Source organism: Pecten maximus, chromosome 17, assembly GCF_902652985.1.
Source record: "Pecten maximus chromosome 17, xPecMax1.1, whole genome shotgun sequence".
In the NCBI taxonomy this organism is placed as follows: domain Eukaryota; kingdom Metazoa; phylum Mollusca; class Bivalvia; order Pectinida; family Pectinidae; genus Pecten; species Pecten maximus.
Genome location: NC_047031.1, coordinates 29875381 through 29899686, shown reverse-complemented (window position 1 = coordinate 29899686; position 24306 = coordinate 29875381). Strand labels below are relative to the sequence as shown.

At 37.1% G+C, this 24306-nt stretch overlaps 1 protein-coding gene across 2 annotated transcripts in view; it reads right to left on the bottom strand.

Moving 5' to 3' along the window:
* Positions 1-24306, bottom strand: part of LOC117315776 (atrial natriuretic peptide receptor 1-like) — a 349153-nt gene that overhangs the window by 78187 nt on the left and 246660 nt on the right. For both annotated transcript variants that reach the window (XM_033870136.1, XM_033870135.1), the window contains 3 exons: positions 21263-21374; positions 11354-11549; positions 10914-11049 (listed from right to left, as the gene is read on the bottom strand). In XM_033870136.1, the coding sequence (XP_033726027.1) occupies positions 10914-11049; positions 11354-11549; positions 21263-21374 (444 nt within the window). The remainder of the gene's footprint in view (positions 1-10913; positions 11050-11353; positions 11550-21262; positions 21375-24306) is intronic.

Genomic DNA, 24306 nt, shown 5'->3' with positions numbered 1-24306 from the left:
AACACAAAGGGAGGAATATCATAACACAAGGGAAATAACTCCCAACACAAAGGGAGGAATATCATAACACAAGGGGGAGTAACTCCCAACACAAAGGGAGGAATATCATAGCACAAGGGGGAGTAACTCCAAACACAAAGGGAGGAATATCATAACACAAGGGGGAGTAACTCCCAACACAAAGGGAGGAATATCATAAAACAAGGGAAATAACTCCCAACACAAAGGGAGGAATATCATAACACAAGGGGGAGTAACTCCCAACACAAAGGGAGGAATATCATAACACAAGGGGGAGTAACTTCCAACACAAAGGGAGGAAACTCCTAACACAAGGGGGAGTAACTCCCAACACAAAGGGAGGAATATCATAAAACAAGGGGGAGTAACTCCCAACACAAAGGGAGGAATATCATAACACATGGGGGAGTAACTCCCAACACAAAGGGAGGAAACACAATGCAAAAGGAAAGAAAACTCCTAATACTAAGGGGAAATAACTACAAACACAAAGGGATGGTTCTCCGAGAGGAATGAGAAGAATCTTTTTTCACAAGATGGGGGAAAGCTAAAAACACAGAGACTGAAACCCCCTTCATACGGAGAGGAAACTCCGAAAACAAGCGGAGGGAACGCTCAAAACACAGAGACAGAACCTCCCTTCACATGGAGAGAAAACTCCGAACACTAACACAAATGTGTACAGGACAGACCTAAAGTTAATTATTTTTGAAGTGGTAAAATAAACCAGTTACACACACACACAAAGAAACATTCTAAACCTCCATGGAATCATAAATGTGAAAAAATCGTTCATTCAACATCTGTACACCAGAAATCTTAATTAATCAAGAACAAGAAACAGAAATTTGACGGTTTGGCTCATGGTTATTAAAATAGATTTTTATTCAGACACAAATCAAAAGTGCAAATCACGATACAGAATTTAAAGTACATTATTTCGATACCTTTGGGCATTACGTGATATAGCCAGAAATAGAATAGTAAATACCTGGGAAAATATCGGAATTATCTTGACTATGAACCAAAATTTATAATTTTAAATGCATTGTTTTCTATTTATTACTTCTAATGTATTTTCAAATAGTTTTAAATTCAACATTTAGGGGTGAGACATACCTCACCTTTAAATGTATTCAATATGATGTTGTTTGCATTCTTACTTGCATAACATATGGTACATTTGTTAAACTGGATTGGTAAATTTAATTTGTTTCTATATCTCTTTTTTTTTCAAAGAATGTCGACTTAGCAACAAAATTCAGCAACACTATAATCGATTTATTATGATATAAAGTCGCTAAAGAATAATAACGCCCGTATTCAGTCTGAAATTTAATCATTGAACCCAAGAAACATCCTGAAATCAACAACTAAATGTTTATGGTAATCATTGATTGAATTCCCTATAAAATATTCGGATAAGCTGACCATACTTAGCAATAAAAGTAATTATAGCCTCACGCGCCACGGTTTGGAAATTGCTTTCTGAAATGTTATGTACCTGTAGCGTGCACGTGCACTAAACGATAAAATAGAGTACAGATCGTATAAAAAGACAAAATGACAATATACGTGATAAAAGCATGCCCAGCTGATGCGCAGATAAGATAATACTAAGTATGTTAATTGTAATCGATTATACCAAACTCGAAGAAACAAATTATTCAAAAAATGTTATAGTTTTTTTTCTGAAATTTGAATTAACTGTTTCGAGGCAAAATTGAGAACATTTAAAGCCTGAATGTGAAATTGACATGACAGTCACGAATTCAGAGACTTTAAGATTTTATAATTAAAATATTCCATGATAGCGACAATAAAGAGTGATTTAACAAGGTCCCAGCTAAAGATCTGACCTTGATTTCATAAAAATTGAAATGTTATCATGATATTATCATACGACAAATTGTGTTCTTGTGTAGGACATGTTGAGTGAGTCAAGACGAGTATTAAACACCATGGCGAAATGAACAAATACAAAATACAACAGCCAATTAACAGGAGGTGTAATTAGTGAGTAGAGTATCCTGTTGGCTGCGTTAGGAAGGTTTACAACGGAATCAAACATCTCTGAGGATTGCCCTAATGAACGTCTCGTTAACTAGTAGATGCCATACAACTGCAAAGCATTCGGTATATGTCGGCAATCAACTAACATTGAATTTAATGTAGCTCATTGGAACTCTTCTGTGTCGAAAGTGCTGATTAACACTACTCCCTGTTTGGTAATTTGAGTTCAGTGATTTATGTATGACTGGCAAACTAGTTGAGAGGGCACGGTCTACGATTAAATGGGGCAACACTTGGTTTGGTTTGGTTTATTTTGTTTAACGTCCTCTTAACAGCTAAGGTAATTTAAGAACGGCCTCCCGTGCGTGCGACATGCATGCGTGTGGTGAATGCGTATGTGTGTTTTGGGAGGCTGCGGTATGTTCGTGTTAAGTCTCCTTGTGATAGGCCGGAACTTTTGCCGATTTATAGTGCTACCTCACTGAAGCATACTGCCGAAGACAGCCAGCAGCACACCCCACCCGGTCACATTATACTGACAACGGGCGAACCAGTCGTCACACTCCTAATATGCTGAGCGCTAAGCAGGAGTAGCAACTACCATTTTTAAAGACTCTGGTATGTCTCGGCCAGGGGACAGAACTCAAAGCCTTCCTCACAGGGGCGAACGCTCATCTAAAGGCCAAAAAGTGAGGCATTGTCAAGGGAGACATTAGGAAGAAGAAAGTTGTTCAGAAAGAAGAGAAAAGATAAGATCCCAAATTTAGTCGATTTTTACGATCATGCAATGGGGACAGCAGGTACAATTCTTACGCCATACCTGCAGGGCAGAGGGGCAACACCAAGGGCCAGCAAAACGACACCCATGGACTATACTTTATGTACATGTACCATATATACTATCACGTGACAAGATTTACGTCACACGTGTCTTCATTGGTCATGCTATAGAAGTGTGGATTCGTGATATGGGATTTTTTGTCCTCTTCTTAGGCGATCAAGATAAATCTGCCGCCCAAAAGACAAGAGTTCAGAGACGACGACATACGGAATCAACTTATTTCGAATTAAGAAAAGATTACAGATAAGATTAATCCGACGGGTCGGTTTATCACAAGGCGAAAGTTTGTCGCCAATACTTCTTATACGTACGTTAACGATGTAACACTTATTATGATTTTGAAGAATTCAGAGTTCAGAAACCTTCTAGATAATCTTGACACTTACTGCTCGCAATGGAAATTAGCTGTGGATAGTGAAGAAAAAAACAACCAAAAGTTCGAAATAATGAATCATGGTTTTGCCATTAGATAAAACTTAATTGTGTTGACGAGTTCTCTTACCTTGGTGTAAACTTAAGATACAATAATAAATTCACGAACGCATTATAGAATATTGGTTCAAACTGCTTGACAAGAAAAATTGTATTTCAAATACTGCATATACTTTTTAATGAAGTAATGTTCAAATTAATGCAGTTATTAAGTGTTGAAAATATCAAATGATTAAGTCGTTAAGGCATATCTATTTTCGAAGCCAATAAGATCCGATTTGTATGTATCTTTAACCCTTACTCTACTTTGTATTGCCGTTTCTATTCCAATATTATATATTTTGTTGTTTTTCGCATGTACTTTTGGGCCGTATGGCCAAGTCAATAAAGAAATTGGAAATTACGTCAATAAGAGGGTTATCAGGCGACGCAGTGGTAACACGCTTGCGGCTTGTTTGATTCATCGACACGGGCTTGTCCCATATGGTCACCCCAGAAGACCAAACAGTAGTCAGAAAGCTTCTGATCTTGCGATTGTGTATAACTTCATGTCGATATACATTTTAGCGACGGTGTTGGGTTGTTTATGCATGAACAATGATAATAGTGTATTGAAAATATGAAATAAAATAACGAAAAAAAAAAGTTTTTTTCCGTGAACTTAAAATTTGAGATATTAGCTCCTCAAAGAGTCCCAGGATACCTACCAACAATACGCCATTTTGACTGGAATGAATGTCATGTGACTAGTCAAAGATATATTGCAGCTTTACATAAAAGGCGTTGTTAGTTTAATCGGTCTCAGACACAGATAAGTCATTCCAGAATTCGTAATAATTCTCAATTAAAACGTCACATTTGAAAAATGTCTTGTTCACATTTCTTGGATTTTGATTCATTTGAGAATAAACCTGTCGCCACAAAACTGTCGGGTATTCGTTTTCGTGACCAAACTTTCAATATCTGCCGTTTTTATACACAGTCTTCTTTGAATACGAAACTCTGTTTACAAGTAGGCCTGGGGTATCAGCTCAGATTGAATATGCAAAACACGTGTTGAGGTTCCGAGTGCACATGTCACATTCCCGCGGTTTGGAGGATCCGGAACGTGCAACAGTGCACAGTCGTACGTGTCAAACACAGCAGTGACGCAGATGATGCCGTTAGCTGTTACATGACATATTTCTTTTAAACTTTTTAATCAGTATTGCTATTCTCATTAACAAATTCCTCATTGTAAATAACAACAACACGATTATATTAACCTTGTGCTTGTTTTGTCGTGTGATTTGAGTCTCGGGTTTGATTTTAGTGACATAGTTCTTGGCGATGATAAAATGCTTTAACACTCTCTCGTCTATACGTTATGAACGGGGACGCTATGTCGAATTTGAGATCGATTTCTCAGATCAAATCCGACTTAAATGTTTTGAGTCCAAACGGGGGTTATAACTGAAGAGTAACCATCAAATCTAACATACCATCAAATCTACCAGTACCATCAAATCTAACATACCATCAAATCTACCAGTACCATCAAATCTACCAGTACCATCAAATCTAACATACCATCAAATCTACCAGTACTATCAAATTTACCAGCTAACCACAGCAAGGCGTATATGTAAATGTATGTAGCGTTGATTGTCCGATGAGGTATTCATGGCCAATGCTACTTCAAATTTACTCGAAAATGAATTAAAAATAATTATCAAATTATTAATAAATCACGGCATTTGAATCACGATTATCTACCTTGTTATTCAATAACACCGAGAGATTGAATTTGGGGCTTCCAACACTGAACAAAAATATTTTATTAAGGGCATGATTCCGTATGGAAACTTCATTATAAAATGCTCACAAAATGCACCTTGTGGCTGAATTATGCCGACAGACAAAGTTCTCGACCCGAGCGGTAATTACGGAAGCGGAAGTAATCAGGTAATAAAATAGGAGCTGCCGGCAGAATATTCCGGAATGTAATATTACCGACATATTTCTTGCAGTTTCTCTGTCTTGTAAGATATTTTCAGTGTCCTAATGGCCTTCTTAGTATTGATCAGAGACAAATTATTATCTTAATTGTTGTCTTAACAGGCTCGTAACTCAAATTATAGAACACAGATTATATGGTAAAACTATTCGGAAAATGTTTAAAGTCTGAATTAGTCATATTCAAGTTCGTTTTGAATCAATATCTATGACAGTTTTTATATATTTATATTAGGTACTGACGGAAATAAATCTGTGTGAAACATCTTTCAATGTTTTCGTCAACATTACGATGCTATGAACACAGGTTACCTTGGCGTCCTTAGTAACGAAATCCGGAGGCATAGAGAAATCAGATAGCGGGATTCCAAAGTTTGTTAACACATTCGTGTGATGAGTTGTGATATTGACATCGATAAAATCGTCATACCGAATAAACCAAGCAGGTGTGTCTTTATTAGGTCCAGATGCAATTAAAACGGAGTTTGTCTGAGAGATGGTCAGAAAGAGTCAATGCTCCAACAAGTACACTTTGTATTTCGTTACCAGTAATTCGAAAACCACGTCACGTACATATAAACTAGTAGGAGTATAAACACCGCTGGGGGCAGTGATTTGTGGGGTGCCGCCGTGCCACTCCCCAAATTAAAACAAATGCAGCAATTTAAATACTTAGATTTTTTTTTACATATGGCAAATGAAATATTCAAATTAAAGGTTTGTGGGTAATCTTGACAATTAAATTAAACACAGGTAGTTTGTTTTGTTTGACTTGCCATGTCGTTTCGTTTACTTTCGTTCAATTAAGTCGGCAATATACATTACACCTCCTCAGATGTTCGTTTACATATACAATGTACACCGACTTTGTATATGTTATATCACGAAGGACACATAACGTGTTTTTTCATAAAACTGATCAAACCATATATATTGGTATGTATGATAATGGTTTTTTTACTCTTTTACAATGCACAATGTAAATGATGAAAAGATTCTTTTGCAATGCATATTCGTAATAAGAAATATGCGATATAAGTTCCCATGATGTGACAAACAGCTGTAGAAGTTCCCATGAAGTGACAAACAGCGATAGAAGTTTCCATGAAGTGACAAACAGCGATAAAGATTCCCATGGTGTGACAAACAGCGATAGAAGTTCCCATGGTGTGACAAACAGCTGTAGAAGTTCCCATGATGTGACAAACAGCGATAGAAGTTCCCATGGTGTGACAAACAGCTATAGAAGTTCCCATGATGTGACAAACAGCGATAGAAGTTCCATGATGTGACAAACACCGATAGAAGCTCCCATGATGTGACAAACAGCGATAAAGATTCCCATGGTGTGACAAACAGCTATAGAAGTTCCCATGGTGTGACAAACAGCGATAGAAGTTCCCATGAGACACAAACAGCGATAGAAGTTCCCATGATGTGACAAACAGCGATAGAAGTTCCCATGATGTGACAAACAGCGATAGAAGTTCCATGATGTGACAAACACCGATAGAAGCTCCCATGATGTGACAAACAGCGATATAAGTTCCATGATTTGACAAACACCGATAGAAGTTCCCATGATGTGACAAACAGCGATAGAAGCTCCCATGATGTGACAAACACCGATAGAAGTTCTCATGATGTGACAAACAGCGACAGAAGTTCCCATGATGTGACAAACAGCGATAGAAGCTCCCATGATGTGACAAACACCGATAGAAGTTCTCATGATGTGACAAACAGCGACAGAAGTTCCCATGGTGTGACAAACAGCTATAGAAGTTCCCATGGTGTGACAAACAGCGATAGAAGTTTCCATGATGTGACAAACAGCGATAGAAGTTCCCATGATGTGATAAACAGCGATATAAGTTCCATTGATGTGACAAACAGCGATAGAAGTTCCCATGATGTGACAAACAGCGACAGAAGTTTCCATGATGTGATAAACAGCGATAGAAGTTCCCATGATGTGACAAACAGCGATAGAAGTTCCCATGAAGTGACAAACAGCGATAAAGATTCCCATGAAGTGACAAACAGCGATAAAGATTCCCTTGAAGTGACAAACAGCGATAAAGATTCCCATGAAGTGACAAACAGCGATAAAGATTCCCATGGTGTGACAAACAGCGATATAAGTTCCTTGATGTGACAAACAGCGATATAAGTTCCCATGAAGTGACAATCAACGATTGATATTAATCATATATATTTCACTCCAGAAATGACTTGAAGTGGACGAATTAAAAACCTTGGTATGGGAAACCTATTAATTTTACACGTCACCAAGCATTTATTTAAATTAACTGATATTGTATAAAACTAGGTGAAGTGAGCCTGATCGGCGAGTTTGCAAATATTGACAATGGATTGGAGTGACATTCTTATGTGAAAATTGTATCTAAAGTGAAAAAAATATTACAGAATGTATACTTTGTAGGTTTTATGAAGTAGAATATTCTAGATGGAGTTTTATGTATATTGTATTTTGTATTTGTTATATAAGGCTAAGAGAGTGAATCAGTAGTCAGTCAGAAATACTAATAGACCAATTTAATATGAATATAAAACTAAGGATCAATAATGGCAATGCTTAAAGTAATAACATTTCCCCGAGATACTAAGTTAACTGTCTACATTGAATATTCCCTCGTCATCATTCAGATATCGATGACGTCATTACATTGTAATAATTACTTTTTTGTAATTCCCGGAATAGGAATACAATGTACGGTTAACGACCGTTATGCCTCCAGCATTTGTCGTCTGTCGTATTTCAACGAAACACTTTTTTAACGCGATAGATTGACGTTAATACGGAAGCCGAATAAGACCAATGAAAAAAATAAACTTAGTTGGTATCATTAAAAAATAAATTAAAAATCTCGTAAATACGAGTTTCTTTCTCGTATATACGAGATTATTTCTCGTATATACGAGTTTCTTTCTCGTATATACGATTTTTTTTTATTTATTTTTTAATGATACAAACTAAGTTTATTTTTTTCATTGGTCTTATTCGGCTTCCGTACGTTAATGAGAATCTAAAAAAATTAAGAGTGGGATTTTAAAACGTCAAGAAATTTATCGATAAATATTGACTAGTTTGATATCGATGCACGGATCCAAACCACTATCTATTACCGTGCTGATACACATCTACATCTGGTTTAAACTATATGATTTATTTATTGATTTATCGATTCAATTAATTATTTATCTTTCAATCAAAAACTACTGTTTTATAGAAGCGAGTTTTGTTTTTAAACTAATCATTCTATCTGTTTATTTTTCATGCAATCAAACCTCCTTTATTTGATGAAATTATACCTAATTCATCGCTCGAGCATCACTCGCCTTGATTTCGTACGTTTTTGACGAAAATTTAGTTTTTTTCTTTGTTTAATTGTGCTTAAAAATACAAATAAGTATTTAATCTAATATACTGTTATTCTAGTAAACCACAACCTTGATTATCTTTGATTTGATGAGGTTAACCTATTTACGCATGTTTGTCTTTCAGACTATCAAAGTGTCACTAAGTGCGAAACAAACGCGCACTTGCCCCCAATGATAAACTAAACGAGAAGGATTCTGTCTAGAACATCCAGTTAATCCTTGAAAACGGCCCCCAAGTTATACGTTTGCCTGACAATATTCGCTATCCTTCCAATATTGACCACGAGGGAATTCTCTGTTGCCATATGGGGAGGGGGTTTAATGATTGGAACAGCGAAATGGGCTCCGTTTCTTTCGTGGGTGTAGTGATTTAGGATAGAAGAGCCCGATTTTCTGACTAGTCTTCCATTGGGGAAATATCTTAGACGTGATTTCTTCAATTTAGAAATAACAAGGGTATATGTAACGCCGGATACTTCAGCTAACGACTCGATCTCGCGGGCAATTGTCGTTCAAATAGTCTCTACTATTTATAGAATCGCCGTCTACATTTCTGAAATATAGTTAAGATAGGAATTGCTGACGAAGGCATTTAATGGTAGCGATATACTGTTTACTAGTCAATTGGACACAACATCTACATTTCTACACGTTACATTCGTTCCCTCAGTATTTTAAGGTTCGATTAGGAAGGATAACTTAGAAGAGAAGGAGTAGCCAGGAAATAAGAGCGAATCATAATATCGTAATTTGTTCCGCAGATCAATTAATAAAAAAAATCTTCGATGTCTGTTAGACAAAAGATACCAATAGATTTCCGGGAATATAAACGTTAGTCGCCTCTAGGTTATGACATCAATTAATTTGCATGAAACATTTTATCCTCATCAATAATGACGTCACGACCAAATGTCAAATAATTCCTGATGACGCCATTGCGCCATATCCAGTCCAGTGATATCGGGCAGTTGAACCCTCTATATTGGTGTTTACAGTAACACCACCGACAGCACACCTGTCGTCTTATTACTGGTTGGCGAATTGCCAAATAATGGTTTACAAGGGAGAAGAAAAGAAGAAGGGACAAACAAGAAAAATGACCTTTCAACTCTGCAATAAATCATGATATTGACCTTTAACCTCCAGACAGACCCTTTACCTATACGATTACAATTACGATGATGTACCCGGTGATTTGTAAACGAACCCTGTCGTAACACTCATCTTTTTCAACACAACGATTTCCACCACACGAAACCCTAGTACCGTATCGATGGGGACATGACATTTGGTGCCAATATAGCTCTTGAGAAAATGCAAGGTCGAACTGGATTCGAACTCAGGACTCTCGATCACTAGGCTCAGGTATATAACAGGTCGACACAGTTCTTTTCTTTCTTTCTTTTTTTTATATGTTTTTTTGTTTTTATTTTTGTTTTTATTTTTATTTATTTTTATTTATTTATTTTTTTTTTTTTTTTTTTTTTTGCTGGATGTACACAATAATGCAGATGTAATCAAGATATTATAGCGTTATATTGGAAATACGTAGTATCATAAAATCTTAGAAAATAGATACAGACAGCCGGACAGACACATTTCCGATATTTTGTAAACAATATAGCTATTTTACAATTTATGAAAGCTACCACTGCTCTATAATGATTTCTCTTCACGTTTCGCGTAACGAAATCTCGCGAGAATTGGTGATATATCTTTTTTCTTGAATACTGAAATCAATTAAGATGTTCAGAGGGCTTTGGGAAGTAATATAACGTTAGTAAATGGGTTTGATATGGATTCTTCATACATGTATAATACTGTATGTATTTATGCTTTCTGAATCTCACTAAAAAGGACGAAAAATAAATGGAAACAAAAATGATATTAAATACATATATATTACTATAAAGAAGCTTTTAATGCATGCGAGAACCATAAGCGACGTACAAACGTACATGTCTGAATTTCTAGAAAAGAGGTAAGGCGAAAGATACAAAAATGTATTTCAACAGGTTAAAAATCTTTATTCGCCCATGGTGTGCGAACAAACATCTGAATTCCATAAACGGACTCACAGAAATCTGGTATTTATCCGAGAAAGACTCAAGTTTTTTTTAAATATATTTTTATTCTAATATCGTTGATGGTTCTAAACACACATGCCGACAGTAAAGGTGCTGTAGGAATGTGATGTTCCACCTACCGTCAAATGTACGGTTCCACATGAGCTTGGTAATCTCGGTTCCGTTTGTAATGGAGCGATTTCTCGTTAAAGTCTCGTTGAGTGCGATAGCGTAGAGTATAACAGCGTCGTGGAAGGCGCCGACAAAACTGTTCACCTGTGGAGATGAGGATTTAGAAAAATAAATCACATAGAATGAGATATAACAAATAAGATGTATAAGGTGGGCGGGTCCGATCACGTGGGTTCCTCCCTTCTTTACTGACATCTGGACACAATTATTGTAAAATAAATAAAATTTCATTTATTTTTATTTGATTTGAACGTATTTTACTGTTTAGATGACGAAAGAGAAACGGGTATTCAGCAAGCAAAACAGATACATTGTAAATGTATGATCTCGAAATTCGTCCGAAACTTTTTTTTTCAATTTGTTGATATTCAATTTTCTATTTCCTTACCTCTTCTTCCCCGTAGGTGAAATTTCTGTCTTTTGATTCGGCTCGTTTTTTAACCTCCTCCGAGAAATGTTTGTACTCGGGAGAAGTAGGCTTACGGAGGGTAACCGTCATCAAGGCTTCGTAAGCCTTTCGGGCCTTTTCGTTTCTTTCCGGCGTATCGTCTTCTCGTTCCCATGGCTTTTCACTTTCGTTTTTACTGAAACGAGAAAAGAATACAACATGACTTTAATAAAGGTATGAATAAATAATAAATCTAGAAAATAATTAAAGAAAAACACTGATGAATACCGACAATACCAAATCATAATTCAAACTTAAAATCAATTTTTGTACAATTGATTAAATCATGTTTTATTGTATCAAGGAATGGGCATACGTTATCCAACTTATATGAAGCCCTTCCTAACAACATTATAAAATACACAAGTATTTATACAAGATGACGTTATAATTTAAATATAATGATAATATTTTAGGGAATGGACGTTTAGGAATGGTAGAAATGAGGTAAAGAAGCGCGAATGGAGAGAAAGAATGTGGAAGTCTCCTTCATTTCTCATTGGTGAAGAGTAATTTGGACAATTTTTACGTAAAATTATATATCTAGACTGAATGATTGATCGTTGCTGGCGTTTTTAACATGGAGAATCCTGGAAGGATGACGTAACTTTCATTTGAAATCGAGTCGTATTACGTCATTTCCGTTATATGTGTAGGGTAGCGTAATGTCTGCAAGACGTACTTACGTCCGATAATTACCGAATTTAACAGTTCAGATAAAAAAATCATAAGATTAATTCATCTGTAAAATCTGCCCGATTTGTACAAGGTACAATGTAGCACATGACCTTAACCTCTTGTCAGACTTTATTTGGCAAGAGTTCAGAAATCGCAACTAATACCACCAAGAGAATGGCGTCTTTGCATGTTTTGCAGTCTGAACGAGGTAGTTGCTCTTCATTAGGGGGGAAATGTACTTATACGTACGTGTAAAAGTTTAATTTTTAAATTTATACTGTTTTAAATTTAAAACACAGACGTTTTCTTCAATCGAAAGCTGCCGTTAAATTCTGGAGAATTTAATATAAAATGTTTACAAAATAGTCATGAGTTGTTAGATAATGACTGTACTGGGGAACATTCATTAACGTTATATTAAATCTGGAATGGAGTTTTTCTGGGATTTATTTCACGATTGCGCGCCTCTAACTGCGCGTGACCCACACGTAAGGTACAGTATATAACTGTAGCGCTGGCAACAACTGAGCGACTAATTTCATTTCTATTCCTGCACTGATTGCATTTATGTGAAGAAAACGATTTTTTGCCGGAGACAACCCATACAAATTAGATAATGTCGTATTAAACGCTCAAGATAGTTACACTTGGGATGTAACGAAACACATGGAACAACAGCGGCGGCTCGGTTCTGTAAAAACCGAGCTACACCAGTTCACCGTAAGGGTTCTTCTTCTTCTTTTTTTTTCCTTTTTTCTTTGCCTTTTTTGTTTTGTTATTTTTTCATGCAAAAGTGCCTTATTGGGTGTTTTGTTAAAAGAAGAAGTTTGTAGTTCACGTTGGGAGTCTGCATAAAAAGAGGTGTAACCGGTTACAAATTGGATTATAATATATTTTTAAACACCTGGTTACACTTGTATTTGGTAAACAAAACCAAAATAAATGTTGCCACGCGAATTGAAAACAAAAAACAACAACAAAAAAAACAAAAAATAAACACTCTAAAGCAAATTTGAAGAAAAAAGTTACATTTGTATAATAAGGTTTTCATAGAAATGTTATTACACTGTACGTGGCTTGAAAAAAGTAGCGTTACTTTTTTAATTCAAAGTTGTTATATATATTGACTTTCTTAACAGCAGAGATATGATAAAACACGACATCATAATGCCAATGGAGTCTAAAGTGAAAACATCAGTTTTAATTTGACCAAATAATTAAAAGTTGCTGCGCGAATTTTAAACGTGAATTTGATGCTGCTTCGCGATTTTTAAATAACAGTTCCTGTGCGGATCTGACACAAATATTCTCAGACGGTATCTCTCCTCCCTTAACCATTCCCTGTCAACACAGGCTAACATTAGACACCTTTAGTAGGGACACTTCTGGTCACGTTCATTTTCAGATAAATGACGTAATCCTATACAAATTACGCTAATACGGAATTCGGGGCGAGATCTGTAAAGCCGGTACATTGACAGGAGTTAACTAACCGGGGATTAACTTTGACGAGTTCTTACGACTTCCTTGTATCTAATGGACGCCTATTCAGACCGCGTACATTGAAGCTTTGTTAAGAAGAAGTGTCGGTAACGAGGCTGTTAATGATCACGTGGTATAGTTTACGTTTTACACCCTCAGCATCAGTTCCCCTGTTACCACGGAAATGAAATAAAATAGAAAAAATTACAGATGTCCAGGACAAAATACTTCCAGCGATTTTATAATTACGTCAGATTGCACGTGAAGACAGGAATAACCTGTTTATCGATCCTATCAAGTTCCAATATTTGTAAAAATTCTTTTGTACATGTAAATTACTCAGATTTGTCAACAATTATATTTGTTGCGTATAGCGGAAGTGACGTCATAATTGTGTTATATTGTGAGAATCCTTTGGTATTTTTTGAGATAAACTTTTCGTATTGATATTCATATAAAACGACAGCAGGCAAATCGTGACGGCAATCATTTGATATCCGTCCAATGGCAGTCATAAGTGAACGTGCACGTGCAATTTAAAGTATGTAATATCTTTTTTATATTCCCGGTAGTTTCATTTTCACTGCCCCGATTCAAAATTTGAGGACGTTATATTCATTGGATTATACCTAGAGTTACATAGCGGGTGTCGTCGATGGCACGAAATATTTATACCAATATTATTCTTGTACATGTTCATAAGTCCCCGTGTAAGTGTATTCCATGACCATAAGTGTCCGTGTAAGTGTATTCCATGTTCATAAGTCTCCGTGTAAGTGTATTCCATGACCATAAGTGTCCGTGTAAGTGTATTCCATGTTCATAAGTCTCCGTGTAAGTGTATTCCATGTTCATAAGTCTCCGTGTAAGTGTATTCCATGTTCTTAAGTCTCCGTGTAAGTGTATTCCATACTCATATTTCTGGTTTTATCGATTAAAGGTCTATTGTTGTGATGTACAACTTTGAGACTGGCCTAGATAGCTGGCGGCGAATAACGGACTCCAGTTTGAGGACAGCAGTCGTTAGCTGTATTCATGGTGTATACATCTAATTTGCAAGTCAAATGAATTATGTGTCGTATTTCTGTCTTTATCCGGAATGTTTATCGAACGTCTTGTTCTAATCGGTACAAATCTCACTCGACACTGCGGGTTTGTTCGATAAATAAAAATAGTAAACAAATATGTTTCATATGGGGTCCATATACCGTCATGTAACCATGCACCCGCCCATTTTCTCACGTCATCTCTGTGTCGTTTGAAGTAAGGGATTATTAACAGTAGCAATAACGTTATTAGAGAGGGGAACCTTAAAACTGCAATCACCCAATCAGCCAGTATTGGTATTTAGTTTGATATGGGGCCTAAAGACACTGGGTATACATTGAGCCCGCAGATGATTGGTTTATTGTATTGGCAATATCATGTTTATGGATCTAGTATCATCAGAGAACCGAACAATCATTCAAAATTTGGCGATGCATATTGAAACAAGATATGAAATACTGTCCATAATTTCATCACCCCCCCCCCCCCCCCCCCCCCCCCCCCCCCCCCCCCCCCCCCCACCCCTTTAAATACGCCAGTGCATCTAGCATCTATATTCCTTTCTGTTAGCTGTTCATTCAATAACAAAACGCAAAAAATACAATTATCACTTTTCGATCAATTGAGTGGGGTGGTGGTTGGGGTTCTCCTGGTCCAGTCAGATATTGTGATATTGTACTGTAGGACAGCTCCTTGACACAGACACACGTGCGGCAGCCAACGCTGCTATCATCAGGTCCTCTGTCGAACAGCGTATCGAAGTCCTTGGAACAGCTTAGCTAACATAAGAATGCGTTCGTGTGATCAGAACTGTCCAGGATTACAGTAAAGTACATATAGACTGCTATAACCCAGTCTACACACGAGAACACTCACCCTGTCACCAGCTAATATTGATCGCCAAACTTTTAAATTAAAGCTGAATGTCAAGCAGGATATGTCGGTATAAGGTTGGTAGGTTCAAGTGTCTCGTGGTCCAGCCGGTGCATGTCATGAACAAGGGCACAAAAGAACAAAAATCATCAATACTTAAGTTGTTTTAGACTTTATGGCAATTTAATTAGATAGATTCTGCCAACTCTCCAGCAAGTTACGAGGCAGAAAAAGACAAATCAATTGTGTCGTCACGGCCAATGTCTATGTAACGCAAACAGCGTGTCGAATCGTATTCTCGAGATGTCGCATTATTTTGTTATTGCAGCAGTAACTGGCCATCGTATTCCTCCATCGTAACTGGCCGTCATATTCCTCCATCGTAACTGGCGTCATATTCCTCCATCGTAACTGGCCGTCGTATTCCTCCATCGTAACTGGCGTCATATTCCTCCATCGTAACTGGCGTCATATTCCTCCATCGTAACTGGCGTCATATTCCTCCATCGTAACTGGCCGTCATATCCCCTCGTCGCTAATTGGGGGCCGCGGTGGCAGAGTGGTTAAGGTGTCCCGACACTTTATCACTAGCCCTCCACCACTTGGTTGCGAGTTCGAAACCTACGTGGGGCAGTTGCCAGGTACTGACCGTAGGCCGGTGGTTTTTCTCCGGGTACTCCGGCTTTCCTCCACCTCCAAAATCTGGCACGTCCTTAAATGACCCTGGCTGTTAATAGGACGTTAAACAAAAACAAACCAAATCGTCGCTAATTGGCTGTGTTATTCCTATGACGCTAGTTTCCCGTTATATTTTCTTGTCGCTGACTCGCCGTCGTATTTCCTTGCTATCGCTATCTCGACATCGTATTTCCTTGCTATCGCTGACTCGACATCGTATTTCCTTGCTATCGCTGACTCGACATCGTATTTCTTTGCTATCGCTATCTCGACATCGTATTTCCATGCTATCGCTATCTCGATATCGTATTTCCTTGCTATCGCTGACTCGACATCGTATTTCCTTGCTATCGCTATCTCGCCGTCGTATTGTTACGCCCTCGTTTCTTCGCCGTCATATAAATACTTCTTTCATACTTGTCACGTTGTCGAGAGCGAGGGAGCGAAATTGTTTGTATCCTTTTTACTCTAACTAGCCACCATAGAGAATCCTCCCTTCTGTGTTAGCATTATATTATTTTCCTTGTTTTGTCATACGCACATAGACTCACGTATGTCCTTCCTTCTGTAGCGAGGGGTCGATATATACTGTATTGTTCTCCGTTATAAAATAGCCATAATATAACAAAGGATCAACAATCTACGTCATAAAACAACTGCAACCAATCAAAGCACCAATAGATACTCAAGTGCTTCGGTCATTCGGAATGATATTGCCGATAGACTTGCCTTATTAACTTTGTCCTGTTGGCGTTGTGGTAATTGATTCTTCCCTACTCAGGGTTCACAGCCTCGCTATCATACTGGTGATAACGAGGCTACTTGTACTTTTGAACTGATTTATATTGTCTTTAGGCGTGCTGTGATGATAGACATCTTAAAACTTTCTATATAAGTAATTTACGGTGTACTTTTAACATTAAAGCCCATATCAAAGTACCATGCAATTGTTCTAAAATTGCACGTGTTTCAGAGACACAAGGTTTTCAATTAACGCCGCCATCTTAAGACGTTGGTCCTCCACCCCAGAGAAACATAATCACAGCGAGGCAGTCACGATTTAGATATGTTTGTGATCAGTTACGTTATCCCACAACAAACGTCCCATGACAATCAATCGGTCGCAATCTAGAATTTTCAGACACTGCAGCTACCTTAGAAAACTTAAGGCTATATGCTACCTGTACCGAATCGTGACATACACTTAGTGTAAATTTCATTACAACTTCACCTGTTTTTGATGAACTGGAGAAGAACTGTTTCAGACTTATATCAATGAGCACTTGCTCAATTTCTCTGAAGGAGCGTTATCTTTTATCTGTTTTTTTATATGTATTTATTTATTTATTTTGCATACATGCACATGTACGAAGGTGCGAATTTATGAAATTACAATAGAAATGAATGGAATTGTTTGCTTATCTCCAATGGAATATCTAAAATAAAAAAAAACTTTTATGCATTCCAATTTCTTTTTTCGGATTGACATCACTTTTAATGAAGATAACAAATTAAGTCAGCACACAAGACGTTAAATTCTTGAGATTCCTCACAGTAAAGGGAAATCATCACAGTAAAGGGAGATAACTTATAACGCATTCATCAATATTGCTCATTTCCCGAAAAATCATTTTAGTGACAACTGTCGTGATTAAAACGTCGCAAGCCCCCCATAAACTATCTGTGATTGAAATATATGCATAAATTGACACGATGTCTCTTAAATTTGCATTAAAAACGGAAAAATGGATTAACAATTTGATGTGTTGATTGGGATTTTTGGCTTGGTTTGATGACAGAACTATCCTTGCTATAGTTAGCCATTATTTCTTTGAGTGATTAAAACATCGCCGTGCAATGATTTCTCACGGATCGGTTAACTCGTAAGATGTCATCACCACAAAAATCAAATTGGCCAAAGAAATTAATCCTCTAGAAATACTCTTTCAAACAGAGTCATCAAATTTTTTGATTAATTTGAAGTGAAATACGGTAAATTAAGCGCTGTCGTGAGCTTGATTTGAATTAATTAAAGCGTCATGATGATTTGAGAATAACGAGCGGCAGTGACGTTTCCACTCAATACAAGGGTTCTACTGAATGAGATGGATGCCTGTTATAAATTATGAAACGTCGTGCCGGGACTGGAGATAGCGTGCTGGAATTACGGTCCGGCCAAGATATCGAATTATAGACACATCACTGTGTCCTCGACCACAAATTAGGGACTCGAAACGTGTTTAAGCTGAAACCTGGTGACGGCTCGGGTCCTAGCGGATGTTTTGAGTAGCTGAACCATCAATCGAGCTTCAACAGCGGGAACGCTTAGAGACTTTCGGCTGTGGAGGGCGTTACCATGAAAGTGATCTCTCGCGCAAGTGGTGCCACACGTAACTCGGGTACATGGGGATTCTTGTTTTAATAATCTGTACAAAACACTTTGTCTTGTAAATAGCTCACTCTTTGTATGAAACAAAATATCATAAATGGTGGTAAAATTGTCCCCTTATATACATGCTGAAACCGTATAGCGGCTGTTACCTCAGATTTCGCCCTCAGAAAACGGGGAGTTCGGCCTATAAGTAATTAAATAATCTATAGTAAAGCGATACACGGGTCCATACTGTCAACTTTGCTGTTTTTGTACATATTTTTAACGTGTTAACACTGTTCAAAGTCGAGTAGATCATACGGATCGTCGCGTAACGACGTCATTTTTCCGAAGATAAGACGGAAAGGCCCGAGTGGTTTTTCAATTGGTTACGATCGGTGATATACATGTACATATATGAATATGATCATGACAGGTCTGTTTACATTTTTTATATTTTAGATATCACCCAAGAATTGAAATCTAAGTAATAAATACAAACTGTTCGTTAAATTCTTTAACTCTTGGAAAATGTCACGGTTTATATCTTTTTCTGAAAGTGGTTTTTAACTCTGATATATCTAGAGCACGTAGCACAATTTGACAATTCACACGGGGATAACTGATATTTATTTTTTCTAGAGGTCTTGCCAATTTTTTTCATTCGTTAAAACAGGTCAAGTGAACATATAAAAACAATATTGCTTACAGAAAAAAAGCAAAAATAGTGTATTGCACAGTTATTTTTAAATACGTGTATTAAGTTCACAAGCGCGCTAAATATATCTGGCCGTTTGAATCAAACGTTTCGCCGACCTCGACATAGCGAAAAATAATCGGAGGTGTGGAAGTCATCAAACTAAGGTTTTCAAATCTATGAAAGAGGATGTTGACAACATTTTAGAAAATGCAAACTCGACAAAGACAGACGACTAATACAACTGTCAAACACTTCAGACAGTACTGTACCTGAGGTCAGAAGTAAACTCGGTTTGACATTTACTACGGTAACGCTGAACATAAGTATGATACACTCTGCAGGTTTTTACCTAGGTCTAATGTGCGTGTAAGGCTTGAAATACACTTAGAGACAGGAAATCAAGATTTTAAATCCAGTTGATATCAAATGGACAATATAATATCTCAAAATTGAGACAAGTGTTAGTGCAACAATGTCATCCTGGGAGTACTAGATTAACTAAATTATGTGTAAATTGTTTAAATGTATAACTACAAACATAAGCTACATGTATGTGATCAATGCATAAAAGTACTGATTAGGTAATTCATTTGGTCTTAAATCTGATAAAAAACATAGGACAAAAAAGCGACTTTTCCGGATCTACGGAACCATATACAAAGAAAAATTAGATGGAGATATTCTAGCTTATTTTTATATAAAACGCCTTCGCGACGAAGATTAAAAATCATATTCGCAGAAAGCCTTGACATTAGACTTTTCGCACGCAACATTTGTGGCGCATGCGATAACAGAACCTGTCTAATTCACGCTTCCAATATGTTCGACATTACAACATAAACAAATACGATTGGCGCCTGTTTTAATCGATAGCGACTCTGTTAGTCAGGCTAACGTCTTTATCAGGGTATTGTAATAGTCTTTGTGTAAGCAGACGCGAATCTTTCGCGATAAACCTGTCCCTTATTTACACAACGAGGAAATACATTTCCTACATAATCATAAATACGTGTTATTTCAATAGAAGACAGTTTCAGATAACGAAAAACTATTTTGAAATTGGAAAATAAATGGCAGTGTCTTATCAGTGATTGATTAACATCAATTCCGTAATGTTCATAAAAAACAAAAACAAAGAGCAAAACTGAAAAATAAAGAAAATAAATAATAAAAAAAAAATCAACTATTTTAAACTTAGAATTTTTGAATTATTTCATATGTCAAGGAAACTACGCGTGTTTAGTTGGCCAGATCTGCATGTGTCTGTTGAAATTAAACTTTTAAATTTTCGATTGTTCATTTTTTCAGCCCTTCATTAGAATAAATCAGCAACGGCTTAACCAGACATTATCTATCCTAGTTGTTACCGTCATCGTCAGTAAAATATAAAGTAAGAATTAAATTATTACTTTAGACAGGGGATTATGCATACACAAACAATTAGTATCCTATTATGACATAAAGTGACTCATAAAATCAAATAATTCGATCCAGAATCCATATATGGAAACCCTCCTCTGGGATTTGTGTCTGTGTCTAGATCAGATGAAGACGAGGACATAATGCTATCGTATTTCTGTAGTGGCCACAGGTCGTTTACAACACTAACTAGTCATTTAGCCCAATCTTCAGCCTCAGGGGGTGTCTTTATCCCAAAATCGCTTGTAATGGAGTCATTCAAAGTTATGTCCTTTATCATAAAAACACTTGTTAGGGAATCTCAATGGATTTCCTTTATCACAAAAACGCTTGTTAGGGATTCTCGATGGATTTCCTTTATCACAGAAACGCTTGTCTGTGCGCGAGGAAATAAAACTGATATCGCGCTCGATGTCTTCTAGCACTAAATGAAGTCATTGTATTAATATATTATACGATATCATGTATATTTTGTATAACGGTGGGTAGTTATTAATTTCTGTATGTAGGGAATGCTACCGATAAGTAAACGCATACGGAATATATCGAGATAACACAGAGATCGACATAGCAGAGATATAATAGATGTTTCGAGACTTACCTGCTGAATAGGTCGATATTTAGGAAGACGTACTCGCCGTTGTCGAAGTTGAGCTCGTGTGCCTTGATCATGATTTCTCGAACTGAGTCGGCGGACGCACACAGGACCACAACTGTAACAGACAGAACAAAACGGACGTGTTAGACAGATATCAGGTCAAAAACAGAGGATATATATATAACTGTACCAGACAGAAAAAAACGGACGTGGTAGACAGATATCGGGTCAAAAACAGAGGATATATATATAACTGTACCAGACAGAAAAAAAACGGACGTGGTAGACAGATGGCAGGTCAAAAACAGAAAAAAACGGACGTGTTAGACAGATATCAGGTCAAAACAGGATATATATAACTGCAACAGGCAGAAAAAAAAGGACGTGTCAGACTGATGGCAGTCCAAAACAGAGGCCATATACTGTACAACTGTAACAGACGGAACAAACGGACGTGGTAGACAGACGATATTATGGAGAGGACATTGATTTGGTGTTATTACTTCAGTCAAAATTCCCTATATAATACTTGTTTTATGGAGAAGAGATTGATAAACTGTAATTATTCAAGTAAAATCATTTTGGGAATATCTTAATTATATATAATTTGTTTAAATTCCAATATATAATAATGTCATTTAGGATTCATGTGGGTGGTCTCTATACGTCACGTGGGAACCGTTGTCAGAGTCAATTGTGTGATTGTATTAGGATTAAGGACACGGTTTTAGACAAGTTTGTATATTACTATAGAATTGTGGTCATGTAGTTTACGATGGAAGTAAATGATGAAGGAAAAGCAGACCTATACACTAAAACAAGATAATGAACACAATCAGAGAAAACAGTCATTACGAAATCGAAATGGTACCAACGGCTCCCTTTGGGCTAACACTGGTGATATATGGTTCTCGGACCAAATGGATTCAGAACTTATGTATTATATTATAGAATGAGTGTGTGTAGCAAACTACCACAGTTTTATACCAAAATAGTGATTCGTCATAATACAATATATAAATGGTTCTAGCTAGACCTTTATTTCCATTGAAGAATCCACAAGTCAATTTCAACCGACTTTGGATAGAATGTATAAAACACGTTTTAGACCTTGATTGGTTAGATATGTCTTCATCACTTAAACGTTTGCCTTTTATATCAGTGTAGAAATGAACGTCTAATCTTTCTTATAAACGAATGGGAAATCTAATTCAAAAAATAGATAACTTGAGTATTAGGAAACCGGATGATTTTGTGAATGAGTTTCACTAGCTCCAAGTTATTTGTTGCTGCCATAATTTGACACCAAAACGTGCGCTCGTGCTGCCGCCTCGTGCAGGCAGATGCTCACAGCTTGGCGTTGGAGAATCGGTAATGGGTTTCTGGAGAATTTGACAGAAACTCCTTAGAACAGAATTAATGGCGTGAGAATGTAAGAGGGAATTCATAGATCAATATGCCCGGAAGCCTAAAAACATCACCTAACTCAAGTGTATACGGATAAGTTGAGGTGACGATATAAGTCCAGTTCGTCTTGTTAAGACTGTCCAGCTAAAGTCATTAAAATTGTGTTTACTGTCGCAATGTTCGGAACTGTCAACAAAGTATGTGTTCGTTCGTTCGTTCGTTCGTTCGTTCGTTCGTTCGTTCGTTCGTTCGTTCGTTCGTTCGTTCGTTCGTTCGTTCGTTCGTTCGTTCAGTCAGTCAGTCAGTTAGTCCGTCGGTCGGTCGTTCGTTCGTTCGTTCGTTCAGTCAGTCAGTTAGTCCGTCGGTCGTTCGTTCGTTCGTTCAGTCAGTCAGTTAGTCCGTCCGTCGTTCGTTCGTTCGTTCGTTCGTTCGTTCGTTCGTTATTTATAAATCCATTTATTTAGTTGTTTTTTTAAATTGTGGCACCAGTTGTACATCAAAGAGTAGGATTTGTTTAATGAACGGCAATATCTAATTTCCCTGACGATGTAGGTCGGTGATTTTTTCTTGCCATCGATGATTGGAAACCCGGTGAAATGCACCAAGCAGTTTTTGTTCTGTCTCTCTACCGAAAAAAAACTTTCAACATACACATAAACTAGTTGTAATGTAAAGGGATACATACTTTTTAAAGGAGTGTTATTCATTCATTAATTTTTGTTTTGTTTTAAAGATATATTTAGCGAACATGCAACAAACACGCACTTAAACAAACTAAAGCGTTCGGGTGTTTTCTTTAAATCAATTTACCTAACTCGGAAACGCAATAATTCGATCGAGTGTGCTATACAGACGCAAATTGACCTATTGACCTCTGCAGCACAGTACACGTGACGCCCCCACGCGGACGAACATTAACGAGTTTGACATGCGTATTACATGCTTCCTTGGTGATACATCATCCGTACAAATCAATTGAGTGATAAGTCCGACGTGGCCTAACTGCTGAGGATTAACAATTATGTAAAACTCGACGAACCAATCTTACAGCACAAAGTTCTAGTGATCGATCACGGACAGAATCAAATCTGGCCAGAATTCCATCTCGACATGTTAAGACATCTTTTTACACTAACGTATGTCTGGGGAGAGCGGACGTCAGACGAAAACACATTGCTTAGTTTCCTGACAGGGAGTAATCATTGCAGCGTGCTTTTGACAGGACGCTTACTAGGGAGATATGGAATTGTTTAGAAATACGACACAATATGTGTATAAAACCGCAGCGAAAGCGGGTAAACTTACATGATATATTGTATTTTGTTTGCCTCCTTGTTTTCTATGAATTAATCCTTTTTGTTATGATATACATTTATATAGACCAGCAGCTCTGTTGAAGGAGGGGCCGCAATAGCTCAGTCGGTTAGAGAGCCGGTCATGTAGTATAGTGTCAGGTAATAGACCACGGTATCGATAGCTCTGTAGGTTATTTTTTTCCCAATATGTATGAAACTCTTTAAACAAAACTAGGAGAGAATGGTCGAAATCATTACGCGAATACGTTCAGCTGTACCTATGTTACTATTGTGTTGCAAAATTTCGACGCCATATATGAACAATGGAGAAGAATAGCCGGCAAT